A 21,923-nucleotide genomic window follows, 5' to 3' on the forward strand; every position below is an offset into this window, starting at 1 on the left:
TATTATCATTATAGTTATTAATATAAATATTAGTATCATTATTATTATTATTATTATTATTATTATTATTATTATTATTATTATTATTATTATTAGTAAAATCATTAATTTCATAGATTATTATTATTAGTATTATTATTATTAAAATTAACATTTTTATTAAAAGTATCATCTTTATTAAAGTTATCATTTTATCATTAATATTAAAAGTATCATTTTTTAAAAAAAAAACTCTAATAACATTACTATTATTTTTACCATTACTAATATTATTTTGGTATTATTATAACTTTAACAAACAAACGATGTATATATACAGAAAATATATTTAACACATATAACATAGTAAAATTAGTATTTTTAGTTATTTTAAATATATAAAATGAATATATGAAACATATATGTAATTAATGCAAAAATGATATAAAATTGTTCAAATACGAGTATATGTTTTAATATATATACGAATGATATAGGTTCGTGAATCCGATGTCAACTCTACACTTGTTAAATGATGTCATATGTATTTTTACTACAAAATATAGTATGGTGAGTTCATTTGATTCCCTTTTACTTTTTACATTTTTAGGACTGAGAATACATGTGCTACTTTTACAACTGCTTTATTAAATATTTTTGAAATACATTTTGAACTGCGAATACATGAAATGATTTTATAAATGTTTGACGAGATAGACACAAGCAAAACATTCCTCGAATGAATTATGTGGACGTGATAATTGCCACCATTGAATTATGTGGACGTGATAATTGCCACAATTGATATGAATATTTTTCCCCTGATTATTATTGATTGGTAACCTAAGAATTAGGGAACATTACTAATTTTGAGAATTAGTGCACGCCTAATTCACGCGAATCCTAAAGGTAGCTACCGGGTTTAACACCCCCACCCAGAATGTTCACTAGACGAAAGGACTAGTGGGCGTGGTGTTTAGTACTTCGAAGTTTATATGATTATTATACAGAAGAGATGTTCTGTTTTGGGGATATTATTATGCGCATTATATGTTAAGGTCGGTTACCAAGCCAAGCTATGAAAGCAATGAAAAGTGAATGTTATGTATCGAGAGAATGATTTTATACACAGGTTATGTGTATGTTATTTTTGTGCACAAGATATGTGTACGGTTACTAAGATTTATGAAAGATGATTTCGTACACTAGAAAGGTGTACTGTATTTAAAAGTATCGCATGTACATTACAGGTGGGTATAGGATTCGGGCCCATTTGTACCATGCATGATTTAAATCTTGTGGTCTATCAAAATGATAAATTTTATTGTTTTATGATAAACCTATGAACTCACCAACCTTTTGGTTGACACTTGAAAGCATGTTTATTCTCAGGTATGAAAGAAATCTTTCGCTGTGCATTTGCTCATATTAGAGATATTACTTGGAGTCATTCATGACATATTTTAAAAGACGTTACATTCGAGTCGTCGAGTTCATCAAGATTATTATTAAGTCAATTATAGTTGGAGGTATTATGAAATAGTATGCTTGCCGTCAACTTTCGATGTAAAGAAAGTTTGTCTTTTAAAAACGAATGCAATGTTTGTAAAATGTATCATATAGAGGTCAATTACCTCGCGATGTAATCAACTATTGTGAATCGTTTATATTGTATATGAACGGGGCATTTCACTTATATAGTTTTTGGTGTTCTTAAAATGAATAACAGTGAATCTAGAAGAATTGTATGCTGCCCTAGTTCCAAAACTAAATGAAAAGGGTTTTTTTGATTTGACTGTTAATGTACGGTCTTCAAAAGCCAAGTTTCCCATTAAGACTAGCCTCAAGGCGTCTGTTGAGGCGTTTAAGTCTCTTGACGAAGACAAGTTTGAAATACCGACAGGACGGCAATGTCTGGATTATGAAGGCCGCGTCGTATATTTGAAGACAAACAAACTCTCGAGAGATACAGTAATTCTGCTTAAATCACTTTACGTATTGTAATTGAAATTATTTGTGTTTGTAATTCAAGTCATTTGTGTTTGTATAGTGATACCGTTATTTGTTATTGGTATTAAGATATCATGTATGTATTCTAGGGGTGGCAGTTCGGGTTGGGTTAAGTTGATCCACTTTTGGGTTTGTTGGTCAAAACGAGTTGACCCAGACCCATCGTGATTGTCTAACCGGGTTCATTTTTGAACCCAATAGTAAATCTTCTAAGTGCTAACCCTGATCTGACCTAGATAACCTGTTTTTATATTCTCTAGATTGATTGATGTGTAACATAATATATTTCGTTAAGGTATTTAATAAACCCAGATAATATATTTTCCTAAATTCTTATAAATTTGATAGTTTAATAAATCGTGCAACCGTGTTTTTTTGGCTACAGGATTGGCGGTAGGTGACAATGTTTACCTGATTGTTCTTGGCGGCCCACTCAAAAATCCAGCAGCTAACCCTAGAACAGCTAACCGTAGAACCGCTAGATTTGCAACAACTGCTTTAGGCGCTGGTGCATCTCCTGCTCATGTAATACAAGGCATGTATGACTCAGATCCCTTATATAGACAGATGATAAAAAGTCTCGCCTTATTTCGTCGATTCTGCTCGCCCACGCCTATGACCGAGGAGGTAAATCTTTATTTGACCTTTTACTTTATTTACACTTTTACGTTGCGTTTATTTTATTTTCATAACTTTAACATGTTCATTGCACTTATTAGAGGAAATGGAGGCAACATTCTCCTTTCTTTTATCGGGACTCGATCAGGAACTAACTAGAGGGTAAATCACCTTATCCGTTATTCTTTTTTCCGGTAGGTTCATAAATACTTGATTGATTGGGCATGCATCATTTGACATCAAAATGCAAAAGCTCGATGATGATGATGATGATGATGATGATGATGATATGAAGTACATAAATTAGGTTTAGTTTATGCTGATATGAATTTGCCGTTTCTGTATGCAGGGATGCGAGTTAAAATGGAGAAGCAACAGGTACTTTACAGCACAACACAATTCAAATTGGTACATAACAATCGTATTGAAGTTCGTGTTCATTCATTTATTAAATTTAATTATTACCTTTAAACTAATATATGTTGTTGTGTTCAAAATAAATGACATGAAATTCTTTAAGCACTCGCAGGAACCGCAGGGGAAGGTGATGTTGATGACGCATAGCTATTGTGAAATGTTGGTCAGTGAAAGCTAGTTAGTGTAATTATTAATACTCGGTGGTGGTGGTGGTGGTGGTGTCCAGGATGACTTGTTTTAGTTGGTAAACTTATCGTAATTATTATATTTAAGAAACATGACTACTACGTTTTGACTAAGGGTATTTTGTTGTTAGTGAATTGTTATCATCTTTGGCTAAAGTATGAATTAAAATCCATGGTTGTCGATTTTTGTTATGGTTTAGAAATATTATATTATGATGAATTAAAATCTTAAATATATCCCTGAATTTCTTGGTCTCTCGTTGTTGGATATCCATGAATGAATGCCTTCTTCTCTATTCTTTTCTTTTCACTTGCTAGCATTTATTTGCCTTTTTGTAACAACCAGAGCCACAGCCTGATCCTTCTCTTGTTCTGTTTTACCTCTTCTGCCCATGGTCTTGTTCATTTTCTTAATGTCCTCGTTGTCTAGTTTGTCGAACCAATCAACAAATATAATAACAATATAAAATGTCTGAAACTCAAACAAGTGTAAGGAGGATCACATTGGTAAAACAGCTCGTACCATTTAGCACTTTCTTATGCAGTAGGTTGAGCAACATTGCAATGATCTCGTCAAGTTTGCATCAAGGGGAACATATGCATGTATCCTTGTCATTTGTGTTCCAATCGTGACAGTATATGTACATATGAACACCATAAATTACCCTTGGTTGCAAGAGTCCAAGTTTAATTAATAAAGCGTTTACTTTCATTACCAACCGGCTGTTGTAAGGCCTCCAGCCAGTAACTAACTTTTCACACTACTTTGGCTTGTGAAGATGCAAAACTAGAAACGAGAATGTTGGTGGATTTATAAGTCAAGTTCACAATATCCTTCTCAAATAAGAAACTAGGTAATAACAGGCGTGAATACCCAGTCTTCCTTTAAGTTAAATGCTTACATGAGCCCTTAAGACCACTCGCAATGAAACGGTGATGTGGAAGCAAATTTGTTGTTTTTAGGAGTGATGGTGATGAACACAAGGATGTAGTAGAAATAACATAGATGGATTTATGGATTTTGATCCAAATTCTATTATTTTGTGTGCTCAAAGGTTACAATACCATAGGGTACAAATTTATAGGAAACTAGAGAATTAGAAACAAATCAAATTCCAAGAATAAGCTCAAAATTGGATATATCCCATATTCATTGAGAACATGGGATTTTCGATTAAAATGCTTTTCCTAGTTATGCAGAACCTGTATCGATTATCATTAGATAAAATATGAAGAAATCAAGATTATGTTCTTTTTATCTTTCCATAATATTATTCCGTAATAAAGTTATATATCCGTTTAATGCAAATAGATGCCACGTTAACCTTATCCTGGTTATTACAAATATTAACATGTTAGGCTATTTTTTTACGGCGTTATCGACATCGAATACTCTCATTTGTCACCCACGTACGCGTTAGGAGGAAACCTAATTCGCGACGATGTTGGCAGTACCATCGAAGGTTGGGAAAACCTCCAGAGACCTTTCTCAAATCGCATTGATATTGGCAATACCATCAAAGGTTAGAAACTCCCTGCTTGATGTGAGAATTGAACCCGGGTTAGCAGTACCCCAAGTTGAATCTCCATTGGATAGAATATTATAGTCATGTATACCTTATAAGTTTATTCTACCAACATAAAATTACAGACTTTCTGAAGTTTAACACATATTCACATCACATATTAGATTAAAGTGGAATTTAGTAGGGTTTTAAAAATAAATGAAGATCATTCTTATATTTAAGGGGATGTTTACATTTTTTCCATTAAGTTTTGTATAGATATAGATGGTAGTATGGATATGGTGTGGTGACTGAGGTCAGTTGGCATGTCAGACCTGACTTGTTGAGTCAGAAAAAGTAAAGAGTGGTGACCTCTGTCAGTTGGGCATGTCAGTTTATATTTTTATTATTATTTTTATGATTTTAAAAATAACATAAAAGAATATAATTATAAAAATTAACATAAATAGAAATAACTTCCATTAAAATAAAAATAAAACATTACAATTCTTAAAAAAAAAAAAGATTACAATTCCTAAAAAAAAATCCTTATTAAAAACCAATACGAAACGATTCAATTTCCATTTCGAAGCTTGGCCAGAATCGCCGCTTTCTTCGCTTGAAGAACCAATGCATCTTCTTCATCCATTCCCGCGGTAGACATTTGTAGTAATTTCAAATCAAAGTAACTAGTCATTGAATCAAAAGTGCTGCTTGGACTTTCATCAAACGAGGATCTTGCGGAAGCGGCGGAGCTCGAAGACGTCTTTTGTGATTTTGATTTTCTTGATTTTCCGGGAGGTCATTGTGTTTCATCCTCCCCATATAGCTCCGCATTTGGATTCTCTTCCGGTTCCTCCGGTTCCTCATCAAGATCACAATCATCCAAACTAACACAATCACGTTTGGTTGTTTTAAGTGGAGTCGGGTTGTTCCACTTTTGCTTATCTTTTAGGAATTCCCAAGCTAGGTAATTGTTAAACCTCTTAAACGTCTCCACCTTGTATTGTGCATCACAACGTTCCTTGAAATTGACATCACCCTCGCCACTACGTGGAACTCGTTTGAGACGACTCACGATTCCACCATACTTTCTGCAACATTCATTCATTTGTATCCATTTGGAGGTCAACATATCCTTTTTCGTTTGTAAGGTGGACCCCTTGAATGGTACTCATTCATAACCACGTTCCAAAATGAAGCCGACTTTTGATCAACGCCTTGGTTTGGATCTTCAGAAGCCGCAATCCACGATTGAGCTAAACGTAGCTCATCTTCGGGTTCCCACAAGTACTCAGTTCGTCTTCTAGGTTGAGACGGATCGACCGCAACTTCTTTTCCTTTAGCCTTTGCTCTCGACTTGCGTTTTGGTGCTTGTGTTTGTTGTGTTTGTTGAACTTGTGTTTGTTGTGTTTGTGGAACTTGTGATTGTTGTTGTTGTTGTTGCCGCATCATAAACGCTTGCATTTGCTCGGGAGACATTTGTGGAAATGATTGTTGTGAATTGGCAAAATTCAAAAAACCAAGATTAGCCTCACCACCACTAGCCGAACCTTGAGCCGATCCGGGTGAATAGGGTGAAAGTGGACTCCATTGTGAATTGAGATAATATTAGTTATTTGACATTTGTTTGTGTTTGTGAATGGGATTTGTGTTTGTCAATGAGATTTGTGTTTGTGTTTATGTTTGTCTTGTGTATATATATAGAATGTAAAAAACAAAAAGAAAAAAAATATAAAATTCCCAACGGGTATAAACTAGCCGTTAGATTATTTATTTATTATTATTATTTTTTTTATTAAATGTTGCCTATCTATCCGTCGCGTGTGAGATTGACCATGCGGCGACGACTGCAAGTGACGGGGTGGGGTAGTGGCGCGACTTGCGATGAGCGGCACGACGAGCAAGTGACCGAGGTCCACTCCTGGTGCTCTAAGTAGGGTGTTTATATATTTACTTAGAATTATAATCGTAATATGTTTGCTCAATTGACGAAGATGGTTACATGTTTTTGTGATAATTTTTATTAAATTACGTTATATTTATATTTTTTTTAAAATACTTTAATGATTCCATTTCATTAACTGAAATATCTTTAGAAAAAATAACATCTAACGAATACCCGTTAACTTGTTTAATCCAATATGAATATGAATCGATAAATAAAATGGATATGAATCGACAAATAAAATAGATATAGATTGATGAATTATATTTAAATGTATAGAAAAAAATTATATGGATATGAATATGAGATCACTCGATCCATTACCATCCCTAGTTGTGATAATTCAATTGTTATTTATCTATTTTAGAATTAAAGGGCGAAACGCGTTGGTGCTGAAATCGTTTGCAAAATAGATTTCAATATATACATTAAACATTTATTTTGATAGTTTACATTTACAATATGCATATCAATGATTCTCACAAAAATGAACATAAATTAAAAACAATCTGATTAAATTGCTAGTACATAAAATTTGAAATAAAATACATAGAAAATTAAAAAGATAAAAAATACATTAATCATATTCTTTTTTAATATTTATCAATTTAATTTTTATAAGTAGTTAGCACATAACTTGTAACTAAAAATTCTAATGAATAAAAAATATTTATTAACAAAATATAAAAAAATAGAAATATAAAATTTAATAAAAGATTAAAACATGAAGGAAAAAAAATGACAAAATTGCACCAGGGTCCCTGTGGTATGTTCGAAATAACAAGTGGAGTCCAAAAGATTTTTTTCACCTTGGGGGGTCACTGTGGTTTTGCAATAGTTTCACCGGGGGTCCAACGACCTAACGTCTGTCTAAATCTAACGTTTTTGGGCCTCACATGACTTACACATGAGGGTAATTTCGTCATTGCATTTCCTCTCCCATTTAATAAACGTCTTTTCGTCCAAAAAACCTCCACAAATTAAAAAAAAAATATATCTGGAACTCAACTTCTGAGATCTCTGGTCAAAATCAAAAACCAACCACCACACCTCCTCCACCTCCCACCAGCACCGCCGCCACCATCATCATCGTCGTCATCACAAGCCTTCATCCCTAAACCCGAAAATCCACCACTATTAAACCCACCAGGTAGCAGATTTGGAACTTGGTGAGTGTTCATGGATTTGGAACTGCGACAGATCTGGATCGACATCTGATTTAAACAAAGGGAAGTTTAAAATTTTTGATAATTCTTAATCTCACAATTTTCAATTTGGGTTTCCAGTTTGCAACAGATATTTGGCAGATCTTTTCCTTGATACGCATGTTACTCTGATCCCAATTCGAAGTGGGTTTTTTTTTTCTTTTTTCCTTTCAATTTTAACCTTTGTTATCAGTTAACAAACAAGAAGGAATATGAAGATAAGGTAGTGTATCTATTCTTTGTGTGATATCTTCTCCACAAACTTTTATTATTGACCGTCAGTCTCATTTGATAATAATCCTGTTTGATTGGTTGTTAGTCTTCGAAATTGAAGCTGAAATTTGTAAGTCTCGATCCTTTATATGATTGCAATTTTAACTCTCACATTCTGTTATTAAATTGGTTTTATCTTAATCTTATGAATCTATTGTTCTTAATATAGATGCTCATAACTCTTATTGCATTTGTTTTTTTAACTCTGACCTAATCTATTGATTCATAGATTAGTTACATCGTGAAAGAAAATGAAAGCATCTTTTGATGGCAGTGGGCTTTTGAATAAGAAAATGGAAGCATTTTATTTGCAACAATGAGTTTTAATTTCATTATTAATATTTATTTTAGTTTTAGATCTAGAATTTTAAATTTGTTAGATTAATTTAGTGTTGTTGATTTGGGTAGATAAATTTAAGGTTTTGATTAGGTTAGAAGAGTTAGAAGGTTGAAGATGAAGAAAATGAAAAAGGTGAAGAAGATGGAGAGAACATTAGCAGGTAGGTGATTTTGGGGTATGAGATAAAAGAGATGTGTAAAAACATTTTAAAAAAACGAGTTTACCCTCATGTGCAAGTCATGTGCATCACTTATCTGTTAGAATTTCACGGATGTTAGCTAAATGGACCTCCGGTGAAACTATTGCAACCCACAGTGACCCCCAAGGTGAAAAAAATCTTTTGAACTCCACTTGTTATTTCGAACATACCACAGGGACCCCCGGTGTAATTTTGTCAAAAAACTTTATATATAAGAAATACAATATTACTTTTTAATTATTACTTTTATTTAATCATGTTCTAATGAGAAATGTCGTTTGACATAGTTAAACGATCAAATGACCAATGTAGGCCCTTCGGCTTCTAATAGTATATATAGGAAATTAGAGTAAACTTTTGTATTTTATAGATTCTATACCAAGATATGGCTAGCTACTACTCCATTTGACTAATTGACTATGATGACTCATATGAATGAGCATTCATGATTCACTTCAAGCATTAAGCTAACAACATTGTTGTAATAACTGAAAAGAATACCGTATTTAATTTAAAAATATATTATAATTATAATGTTAAAGTAAACAAAGATCGAATAACGATGCTAAAAATTAATTGACGTTATATATTCATCAAATCATATCATATTTTCTTTAGTAAATTTGAAAAAACATTGTAAGTACTCCATATATGTTTGTTTACACTCTAGAGTTTTGTACTTCAAGTGGACACTGTTTTCAATTTACAATTTTGAAGTTTAGTTGACCACTCAAATCAACATTTAGCCATTTCATGAAAGAAACAGGACAAAATATAGTACACCTCATACTACTTAAAAACCACACTTCCACTTGTTTCATATACATGTAAAAACTCGTATACGTGTTTCTCCAAACTACAAAATCTCTCCACCTATTTCCATCATTCCACGTGGACAACCCCATGCGTACCCTCCAACACCCAAACCCACCATAAATACCCATCATCACCAACACTTCAAATCACACAACAAAAATCACCATAATATTTACACTCATAATGGCAAAGCTACTATCTCTCGCACTCGCCTTCACCGCCCTACTAGCCTTCGCTACCGCCCACACAACCATCGTTACCACCACTATTGACGACGAAAACCCGATCTCTTCTCGTCAGCAATGTACACGTCAACTTCAAGGACAACAATTAAACGTATGTCAACAGTACCTCCAACAGAGTATCCAGAGTCCATTTGAAGAAAACTATCAGCAAGTTCAAGGCCAACGCCTACACCAACAGTGTTGCAACCTGTTGGTGATTTTAGTGTTATCAACAATCATTTTAGTTAATTGGGATTTACTAGAAAGCAAAGGCTTATCGAATTAAGCTCAATGACGAGTTTGGAGAGTGTGGAGTGCACGCTCGTTCGAGTTAATTCAATAAGGTATTGGAATTTACATCTTTTCATGGAAAGATAACCATGAATGGTTACATCATTTCATGAAGAGGGATGTTATTTTCTAAAAGGTTTAAACGAAGAGTTGCATCTTTTCGTTGAAAGGTTGCATATTTACATTGAAGGGTTACATCCTTTCGTCGCACCTTTTCACCTCTTATATATAGAGGAATTTGCTTTCATTCTAAAAATAGAAAACACACACATATTCTCTAACAATTTGATCAGTGATTTCATTGCCAAAAACACTGATTGCGTTCTTGTCTTATCCCTGTAAAGATTTCGTGTAACCGAGGCAATCGTAGGGTCGAAATACTTTATAGAGAAAGTGAACACACGATTCAAGAACGAATCCGGCAGTCAATTCATACACAATTTCTAACAAATCTATAAAGTATTTTCATGATGATAAACTTGGATGAAGTTGAATCGTTGATGGAGACATATACGCAATGGTTGAGAGAATTTGGAAGATCCGTTATCAACTAATGGATGGAAGAATAAATGAAAGTAATTACGATGGCTATGTTATTTTCTCTACAACAACATCTATGGTGTACGGGATATTTAAAAGTTGATGGATAAATTTTGAGGATTCGTGGGTGATGGCATCCTGGTGCTTGTAAAATTCATTGTGGGAATTATATTGGAAAGTTATACTTACAAGGCGTTAGTCAACTTTTAATCAATGGGGAACATATAAATAAGTACGGATCAGGATGTGGATTTATTAAACTTCATTGATAGATGAAGATTCAAATGGTGGAACAACCATGAGAATGATTCATTTGGAGGAACGATCAATATACAAGTACGCGATTTCTATCTATCTTGTTTTCTTTTTATGCTCTGATAGGCCATATGATTAATTTTTCATATGTGCCTAATTAGTTGTTATCATAATTTATGTTAATAACTGTTGACAAGTATGATGTATACCACTTGACAATGTGTATCAGAACTTTTAATTCATACAAAAGGTTTGTCATCGTATGGGACATGGTTTTTTCTTTTGGTTCAAAGTTTTGACACTTGTCATAATTGTTAGCAAGTGGTTACGTCGTCAGATGTGTTTATATTTAGATACAAGCATTTTTATATATGGCAACTTTGACTCTATTGGTGAAAGATTCACTTACAATTTGTTCCATGTGATAACAAGTTTTAAACTCATCAAAAGAAATTGAGTGTTTGATTCTGGGAAACGGTTACCGTCATATGGCATATGGGAATATGACCGTGATATGATTTTTCATAAATCCTAATACAATAGTAATAGAAGTGCTTTGGTTTTAAATGATGTCGCGTGTATAATTCCATTCATATGCATGTGATCTGCCCGGAAGCACTTTCAAGGTGGTAGTTACGGGTAGTTATTCTTGATGTAAATGGTAGTTATGTGTTGTTAAAGGTTGTGACTGTTATAAAGTCATAATGATTTATTCGTTAACAACTATCAGACTACTTAACGGGTGGTGATAATCCGTTGGAAAAGTCACAAAACAATTTTCATGATTGTGAAGTGACTGTTTTGTTACTAAAGAAAAGTCAACCATGAACTATGGTTTAATTCACAATGTGAATCCTTAAGGCATATATTGAAATTGTATTAAGTTTACTATCTTTCAAGAATTATACATCTACAAGTTGTTGGATTTTACCGTTGGTATAGATGGGTATCTTGGTTCGAAAGATTGATGTTGAGATTATTGACACTATAAACTTGTTGTCATTTCTTCTTGGCCTTAGAAGAGGTTCGACTAAGGTAAGTTTATAATTATAATCTCATTGTCCAATGTGTTGGTAATAAATATGTGCATAAGGATAATGTGGATACATTATCAAAAGGTGTACAAATTATAAGGTTTACATTGGTGAGTTGTGGAAAGTGGACATGTGCAATGACTAATCAAACAATTAATTTGAGTACTCGCGAGATTCTTATGGAAGAATAAGAATTTAATAAGTCCTTGGATCAAAGGATTACAAAGAAAAATTGATTGAAGTTGAAAGAGATGAGTGTAATGTCCATTTAGATTTCTAATTATGGGATATTCATTGGCTAAGGCATATAGTCAAATGTACAAGGGAAAATCTAGATACTTATGCCTTAGACATATTGTGTTTCGTGAGTAGATCACGAATGAAGTGATATCTACATATTTTGTTGAGTCACAACAAAGTTTGACTAAATCACTTGACAAAAGCATTAGTCGAAAGCGCGCAAAAGTTGGCTAATGATGTGGGATTGAAGTCCATTAAATCTTCCAAAGTGAGACGCCCAATTCCCTTCTAGTACAACGCTAGGAGCTGAATTCAATGAGGTAAGCTTACTTTCTGAAGATTGAAACACATAAATATTCTGATCCCAAAGTATGTGTTTAGACCCGTAAGTGGAGTTAGGTTGAAGTTTAACTTCTTAATAGTTCTTTTGAAAAATTGCAAATGCGGGTGCAAGACTAAAAGAGCTACCTATGTGAACATGAAGTTTTGCCGCTTCGATGGAGCTTTGGACTTAGCTGCCAATATGTTCACTGAAGGATTGGGACACATGGCTTATAATAGTGTCAAGATTGTCTTAGAGATATGTAAGAAACTGATGTGTATAGTATTTTATAGTTTTCATATGGATTGAAGGGTTCAATTCTTCGTGAACACCCTGATTTTCGAATTCTCGTAAATATTATACTAAGTGGAAATTCAATTCTTCATGAACATTTCCATTTATGCATTAGTTTGTTCTGTTTGTTTAATTATTTTAGTAAATCAAGGATTACACTAAAATGGGGGGGATTTGTTGGTGATTTTAGTGTTATCAACAATCATTTTAGTTAATTGGGATTTACTAGAAAGCAAAGGCTTATCGAATTAAGCTCAATGACGAGTTTGGAGAGTGTGGAGTGCACGCTCGTTCGAGTTAATTCAATAAGGTATTGGAATTTACATCTTTTCATGGAAAGATAACCATGAATGGTTACATCATTTCATGAAGAGGGATGTTATTTTCTAAAAGGTTTAAACGAAGAGTTGCATCTTTTCGTTGAAAGGTTGCATATTTACATTGAAGGGTTACATCCTTTCGTCGCACCTTTTCACCTCTTATATATAGAGGAATTTGCTTTCATTCTAAAAAATAGAAAACACACACATATTCTCTAACAATTTGATCAGTGATTTCATTGCCAAAAACACTGATTGCGTTCTTGTCTTATCCCTGTAAAGATTTCGTGTAACCGAGGCAATCGTAGGGTCGAAATACTTTATAGAGAAAGTGAACACACGATTCAAGAACGAATCCGGCAGTCAATTCATACACAATTTCTAACACAACCAACTCCAAAACATCGACGAGCAGTGTCAGTGTGAGGCCGTGAAACAAGTGTTTCGAGATGTTCAACATATGCAGGGACAACAAGGTGGACGTTTTGGTGCTCAACAGGTCGGACAGTTGAGGCAAAAGGCTCAACAGCTTCCTAACCAATGCAACCTTCAAACCAGACGCCAATGCCAACTTGGAAACTTCAGGACCTTCATCACCACCCTCGACGAGGAGGACAACTCCCGCCGTCAAAGCTCACGTGGTTCACAGCAATGCAGTGAAGTCCAAGGACGACAGTTTAACCAGTGCCAGAGGTATAACACGATTAATTATCTAACCTCTTCCTCTCAAAAATAAGTTAATGTCTGAGTGTCTGCTAGAAATTTTTTAAGTATGAGATAATTATACTCCGTAAATGTTAAGTTTGACTTCACTTATTTAAACAGTAAAATATTAGAAGTTGTTAATGAGTGTAAATTTGAGAATTTGATATTTATAATTATTTTAAGAGATACTGAGTATAAAAATAATATGGTGGACGTTATTTAAGAAATCTAAAGTTTAGAGTAAGTGTAAACTTGTGAGTTCGATATTTAGCAAATTTTTTTTTTAAAATGAGCAATCACTTGGAACAAATATAAATATAGACAGAGTAATCGTTGACAACTCTATTTAATTAGTACACAATATTCATTTCTCAGTGACTTATTTATCTTAATTTTTGGACAGGTACATCCAACAACAGCAACAAAGTGGCTTACTTTTGATGAAAACCGACATACAAGGACAACAACAAACACAAGAACTGAGAAGCTGTTGCAACGAGCTCGAAAACGTGCAAAGGGAGTGCCAGTGTGAAGCCATGCAGGAGGTTTACGAGCAGGCCATGAGGCAGCAACAACAACAAGGAAGAAGACAAAGTGGCCAACGTGGCGCGGGTCCACAGATGGTGCAGAGGGCGATTCAGAATTTGCAAAATGAATGCGACTTGCAAGTGCAACAATGCAGGATCCCATCTGCCATGTTTTGAAGTATATCGACTGGAGGTGTAATTAGGAATAAAGAGTAATTCCACATCTCTAGCCGTTTGTGGTTTTGAGATGTGGTTGAAGTTGTTTCTGAATAATACTAAGCACGTTGTAATTATGTGTGAAATGAATAAATAAAATGAATCTTTTGAGTACAAAAATTTTAAGGTGCTTCGTAAATGCTGCTCACCATTTTCTTTTAAGACAAGAAAAATGCGTGGAATATGAACCTACTTTAATCTCTCTATACATTATATAAAGCGCGTGATTATAAACCTATGTGTCAACTTCTGATTAAATTCTGTCACGTGTCAACTTCTGATTAAATATTATGTATCAGTCTTTCCATTTATTATTAATTGAATTATTAGGTTTCCTAATTTAATTTAAAATACAGATTTCATTACTTAAAATATCAATTTATATTATCACATATCACATAATTATATATTATATATTATATATTAATATTAATAAGAATAGATATATCATTATATTAATAATATTATATATTATAGTATTATTATAAAAATATTTTAGAGACTATTTGAATTATTTCTTTTTAAACAATAAATATTATTATAATAAACTTTAAATTAGTTCTATAATAAAATATATATAATCATAATAATTTCAAATTTATATTAAATCGATACATTGATTTAATATATATATATATATATATATATATATATATATATATATATATATATATATATATATATATATATATATAAATATATATATATAAATGGTCATATATTAAAAATCATTTAAGGTGTGTTTATTTTAATAGAAATTATAACATAAATATTTCTTTATTAACATTATATCATTGATATTATATAATATAGAATTAATTTACAGTTTGGGCATAAATATAAAAAGTTATGTTAATATAATATTTTAAAATATTATATAAACGCACGGACTCATGTTTGTCAATTGAAGTTAAAATAGTTATTTGATAATCCTTATAAGTATTTAAATGCATGCCAGATTCGTTTGAGGTATAATATATATGTAATAAAAACATATATATACAAAATTATATATGTACATAAAATATTATTCTAACGAACGGGCTCATAATCTATATGTTAGTATTCAATACAAATGCAATATGTAATTAAAGATTTTTTATTGTAATTGTATTATAATGTATAAACACATTTGATAAGTATCAATATTAACGTCATCGACTACTAATGGACTTTTTTGATAAGTATTAATATTAACGTTATCGACTACTAATGGACTTTTTTGATAAGTATTAATATTAACGTTATAAACTACTAATGGACTTTTATTAATGAACTTTTTTGATAAGTATCAATATTAACGTTATCGACTACTAATGGACTTTTAAAGAGAGAGAAATCAGGAACGAAGAATTTGGGCCTAACTTTTGTTCATTTTTGACAATGATCAAGACCCATTGTTTTTATAGAACAACTTTTTTTTAAGGAAATTGTTCAAAATACACTTTTTTAAGGCTTAAAAAAATACACTTTTTTAAAAAAAATTGTCTTTTTACACCATTCGATAGACGGGATTTCCGTCTACCACCTTTATCTGTCGTCTACTACCATTTTTACAAAGTAGTCGACGGTGAGATAAAGGTGGTAGACAGAATTTACAAAGTAGTCGACCGTCTACTGCCTTGTTGTTGTTGTCTACTGCCTTGTTGTTGCTGTCTACTGCCTTGTAGACACTAACAAGGCAGTAGACAGCAACAACAAGGCAGTAGACAGTAACAACAAGGCAGTAGACAGTCGACTACTTTGTAAATGTCTGTCTACTGCTTTGTTCTCGCTGTCTACTAACCCTGCCAGTAGACGGGAATTCGTCTACCACCTTTATCTCACCGTCGACTACTTTGTAAAAATGGTAGTAGACGACAGATAAAGGTGGTAGACGGAAATCCCGTCTACCGAATGGTGTAAAAAGACAATTTTTTTTTAAAAAATGTATTTTATTTGAAGCCTTAAAAAAAAGTGTATTTTAATCAATTTCCATTTTTTTTACCTCACTACCGATGTGGGATGCAAAACATAAATTGCAAAACATAAATTAGAAGCTTCAACTAGTTGATGTAGCCATGAACTTCTTATTTTCTATTTATATTTTAAACACAAAATGAAATATTAATAGTGTTTTAAAGTAAAGACACTCAATTATTTTATGTTTATTTGGGCTAGTTTACTACGTAGCATATATATTAGTATCATTCTATGGAATAAGATGGTCTCTTTCATTTAGCATCGGGAGGTGATTCTCATACATTTTTTATTTTTTTTTCTATATACACTATATTACATGAATTCCCAATTCTACCCTTGTATTAATCAACATTTTCATTTTTGTCTTTATGTAAAAAGCAAGGACAAACTGATCCATTAATATAAAAAAGTGTGTATGAGATAAAAAATTGTCTGTGATGATTACCTCTCTTTAGTATAACTTAAAGTTATTATTTTTATAAATTTTTGAGTAATATACTAGTAACAACTGGACTACTAGTAACATCTAGCTTGGGTCCCTGCTATTTTTTTATTAGAAAGAAGAAAGTAACTTAGTTTGATAAAATACAACAAATACTTAAATAGCTCTCGTTCTTAACTACTCCAACCCGAGTTTTTAAAACCGCCACTCTTGTTTCCTCCGGCCACCGGCTCTCCGCCGGTGGTCCGGACCTCGATCCTTTCATTTTCCTCGTTTTCCTTCTTCATTCCTTCTGCATCTTCTGGCGGTTCTTTCCGTCAATCGTTGGCCTCGCTTTCCTTTGAGTTTCCTACAGTCGTTGAATAATTCGAGTAGATCTGGTTTTTTGTGGCGTTTTGTGGTGGAGGTGAGTGGTATTTGGGTGTTGGGGGACTGGTTCTCATCGTTTTTGTGCAGTAGTCGATTTCACTCTTCTCAATACTGCAGTGGTCGCCGGTCTTTTTAAGGTTGGTGCTTTTGCTTCTTTTCCTTTCCTTCACTCTTATGTTGCTCCCTCTGTCGATTGTTTGCCACCACCACAGTCCACACTAGACCCACTTTGCTGCTGATACTTCTGTTCATGGTCTCAACTTCATAATTTTTTATTAGAGTTAGTAGGTTTCGTGGATGAAGGATTCATACGGGTTGCGTTTTTAAGAGTTTTGAGGTCCCTGTTTCCGTCGATTGTGTCTTTTTGGGTTGCTAGTTGTGTCTTTTCGGGGTGTTTTTCAAGGTTCAGGTGATCTCAGATGTGGCATCGGTCTTTTCGGGTTCGAGGTTTTGAAGTGGTAGCAGGTGGGGTTCTCTATTTGTGATGTTTTATCTGCCAGATCTGGAGATTCGTGTGTTGTGGCGGTCAGATCTGATGGTTAGTCGTGTTCATCATGTGACGGTCGTTTATCTATCGTGGTTTGTTTCTTGTAAATTCATTCTAACATATTACATTATCACCTCTCGATGTGATTGTGTGGTTGGATTTTGGCTTGAATTTGTGGGTTTCGAGATGTTGTTCGTGTGCTTCGAGTTCGTGATTGTTGTTTGAGTGCTCTGATTCCATACTCTCTATCGAGTGATTGCCCCTACGTGATTAAGTAATGTGTTTGGTTTGAAGATATCTAGAGATTACCCTTGCTGGTCGGTTCTTCAACATGTCTTGTGGAGTTAAAAATCGTGTTTAGGCAAATTCGAGTTAAAAATCGTGTTTTAGGCTATTTCGTGTTAAAAATCGTGTTTAGGCCAATTCGAGTGATGCTTTAGGTTTGTTGTTTTCGTGTGATGTTCGTCTCGTGAGTCTATTGTAATTCCTAGCATCTTGCTAGTGTTTAATTATATAATAAAATTTATTGCCTTTCAAAAAAAAAACTTAGTTTGATAAAATTATAGATAACGACCAAAATTTAAGGTTTGTAGTAGCTATTGAAGTATTTCGGGTAACGAAACTAAACAATCTGTGAGGCTAAATCTGTGAGAGCGTCAAGTGTCTAAAGGTGCCAAACTTAGTTTGATCTATTATAAAATATTTTTGAAGAATAAAAATCGGTGTAAGAATGAGCTGTCTAAAGGTGTCAAACTCCTAGAATATACGAGTAATTTATTACGGAGTACTTGTTTAGAAGAGGGCCTTTTTTTTTCTCGACTCGCTCCGGGCATAAGATTGCATAGGACCGGTCCTACTTGGTAGTATAGCTTCAGCTGAATTTAGTTAATCCATCACATATGCGATTCTAAAAACATTACATTATAAAGTTTTTTTTTCTTATTATTATTATTATTATTATTATTATTATTATTATTATTATTATTATTATTATTATTATTATTATTATTATTATTATTATTATTATTATTATTATTATTATTATTATTATTATTATTATTATTATTATGTTTATTGATTATTGATTTTCAAGACACTCTGTCTTCTAATAAGTTTTCACATTAATTTTAATTGTTCAAAAATAAGTCTAAAAGTAGACAAGTTATACCTGTACTTACATATTATTTTCTTTTTCTCAAAAGTTATCTTTAAAGTAAAAAATAAGAGTATCATTTGACTTTTAAAAGTTAGAAATTAGAAATCATATATATGTACTTTATATAAAATTAAAATCGTATATAAAACATTTGTAGTTGGGTGTTTTTTCTTGTATGTTGTATGGCTTAGTTTGTTGGTTGGGTTAGATTTTTTTCGGTTTAGGCTAGATTTTAAATAGCATTTAGTTAGTGGTGTTGGTTTCGGTGTTTTCTAATCTAGTGTCTTCTCGTCTTTTGTTTGATTGTATTGTTAATTTGTTGGTTCTTTCAAATTCGGATGAAAATACCTGGTTATATGCTTGCGTTTTTTTTCAGCCAAGAAATGAAACAAAAATGGCAAGTCATATTTTGTAACCTGTGAGGCTGCTAGTATCGGGCAGCGGCAAAGGGGTGTCAAAGTGCGTCATTTCCAAGCTACCGATACTAGCGAGCTTCCTTGGACGGACCGTGATGCAACATGTCGTTGAATAATATATTGAAGAATGGAGGTATTAGCTTTATTTTTTTGTACTATATGTATTAGAGGAGTGATATGTACACAACCATTTTTGTTATATACACAACCAATTGTGTTTACAGTGTTATACGATACAATATTGTAAAACATGATTGGTTATGTACATATTAAAATGGTTGTCTACATATCATCAATTTATGTATTAAAACCTTATTCATTGTATTAATTAAATAATTTAAGTGAGTCAATTTAATAGTAAAGGAGTATGTCATAAATACTACCATACTATGATGAATTAGTGAAGGAAAGAAAATGTCGAGGTAGTGGTAATGTAGGACAATATAATTATAAAGGTATATGTTATGAATAAAGAAGAGTGCAACGAATCTACTACTAAAATGAGGACAAAGAAAACAACAAAATGCGCAAACCAAACACCGCTTCAAATCTAATCCGTGACAATTGTTGGAAAAATTGGTTAAAACAAGTGTGTTTTCACCAACTTTGGACACTAATTAATATATGATAAGTTGATAAATATTAATGACTAGTTAGTGGATTTTGTAGCCTCTAACGAGAGCTTTGAAACGGATTAAAGCGTGTCCAAAACAGAATAATTGTGAATGAGATATCACGTCTCAAAGTTGCTAGTTTGGTACAAAGTTATCTTGAAGAATAAGTAAAGTGGAAGTTGTCTCACATCGGTTGTGGGAACAAACTTAAGGTCTTACTCTCCACTATAAATAAAGCCTTTTGGCTTTGTTGAAAGATACACCAAAAAAACTAGAGAGCACAAACACAATTTGTTTTTTCCTCTCTGCCGCAACAAGGTCTCCCGATTCCGGTTACTTTTCAGGCAAGTGTTCAAGTCCGGCAGTACGCTGCTTCGAGCCGGTGTACCCTGGGAACAGACGTCGAATCTGTTTAAGGGAATTGTGTCAAACACAAGCCCGGTTCAACCCTTCAATTCGGTTAGATCGTTTTAATTTTCAGTTCCTTTATATATATATATATATATATATATATATATATATATATATATATATATATATATATATATGATTATTTGCTTGTGTAATATGTTATTATTTGAGCAATATGTTTAGGAGAGTCGCTAGCTTGCTTCATGTCTCAGTTTTATATATTTTACCTACAAACTTAAACAGATTCGTATACGAAATCGAGATGTTTAAATAATCGGATTATATGCTTAAATAAATCGAAACGTTTGTAACCTGATATGCATGCCTATATCGTTCTTGATAAAATATGAATATTCTATATTCTATTTGCAATATAAACTTGTATAACACATTGTGTTGCACGAAGACAAATTTTTTATTGCATAGATTTGGTTGCTTCGTTGCTGTGATATAATTTGCTTATCTATTGATATATATAAAATATAATATGAATTGAATGCTCTTTGTTGTGTAAAAGAATTCATAACCGGATTAGTTTCATAGAGGTTTTGATAAATTTCTTGAGGATAACATGTCGTATAAACTAGCAGTAAACCGACTGTCAAAAATTATTTCTAGTGTTTTAATAGAATTTAGTGGTTTAATTCTTGAGATAACATCTGTATGGATTATGCTCATATTTGTATATTAATGTTAATTGCAATTAGAATAACTTGTTTATATGGGTAGAAATCATAATAACATATTTAAGTGATAATATGTATTACAAACGGAAACAATACGGAAAAGATCGAGTTGATATGGTTTCCTTTCAAAACAAAAAGAATTCTTTTATTGAAATTCATTTGATTATTTATATGGAATCTCGGTTTTATTAAAATACTGTGTTATTTGTGGTGCTAAGTGCAATATTAAGAGAAAATATAATATAATGATAGAGTTGCAAACTATGCTCCGTATGTTTTGTGAGAATGGTTAAGTTGGGCGTGTTTGAATGACTTTTGGGTCATAAATTGTTTTTTTTTCCTCTATGGATTTCTTAATCTAGTCGGAAAACTCTATAAAATAGTTTCTTGGAATAATTTAATCATACCGGGTAACATACGGTTATTTATTTGATTAAATCTTACGTTTATATCAAATTTGTTAAGTTATTTGTTGGACACTCGTGAATATATGTTGACTATGTATTCTTTTGAGATGTGTATGGATGAATGTTAGGAAGGAAAATATATTACATATTTTACTTATAGTATTTCCTTTTGGAAGTGCATTTGCATGCCATTCTATCTTAATATAAATGTTGGCTTATGGAAAGTTAATTTCTATTCAAATTTAGAGCAACAGAAAGGTAGGTAATAAATATCTTATGAATTTAACATGGTTTGTTTTAAGACGTGTATCAAACTGCTTGTTGAAAATCAGGTACAAAGTTTGTTTAGATTACAAATCTTTGACCAAATATATGTGTGTTGATTATGTGCTATTGTTATAATAGCTAATGACATGATATAGCTAATGGCTACTACAAGTGGTTACACGTGAAAGCTCTTATAATGAAATTTCACTATTTACGGTGAACAAATTATGATAGTTTTGTTGC

General features: G+C 32.5%; 1 protein-coding gene across 1 annotated transcript; it reads left to right on the forward strand.

The window, feature by feature from the left end:
- Positions 1 to 9,678: 9,678 nt before the first annotated feature.
- Positions 9,679 to 14,424, forward strand: LOC139885978 (2S seed storage protein-like). Its single transcript, XM_071869724.1, has 3 exons — positions 9,679 to 9,923; positions 13,403 to 13,708; positions 14,124 to 14,424. Exons 1-3 carry the CDS (start codon positions 9,679 to 9,681, stop codon positions 14,422 to 14,424), a joined length of 852 nt encoding a protein of 283 aa, XP_071725825.1.
- The last annotated feature ends 7,499 nt before the right edge of the window (positions 14,425 to 21,923 follow it).

Source organism: Rutidosis leptorrhynchoides, chromosome 1 (assembly GCF_046630445.1).
Source record: "Rutidosis leptorrhynchoides isolate AG116_Rl617_1_P2 chromosome 1, CSIRO_AGI_Rlap_v1, whole genome shotgun sequence".
NCBI classification, from domain to species: Eukaryota; Viridiplantae; Streptophyta; class Magnoliopsida; order Asterales; family Asteraceae; genus Rutidosis; species Rutidosis leptorrhynchoides.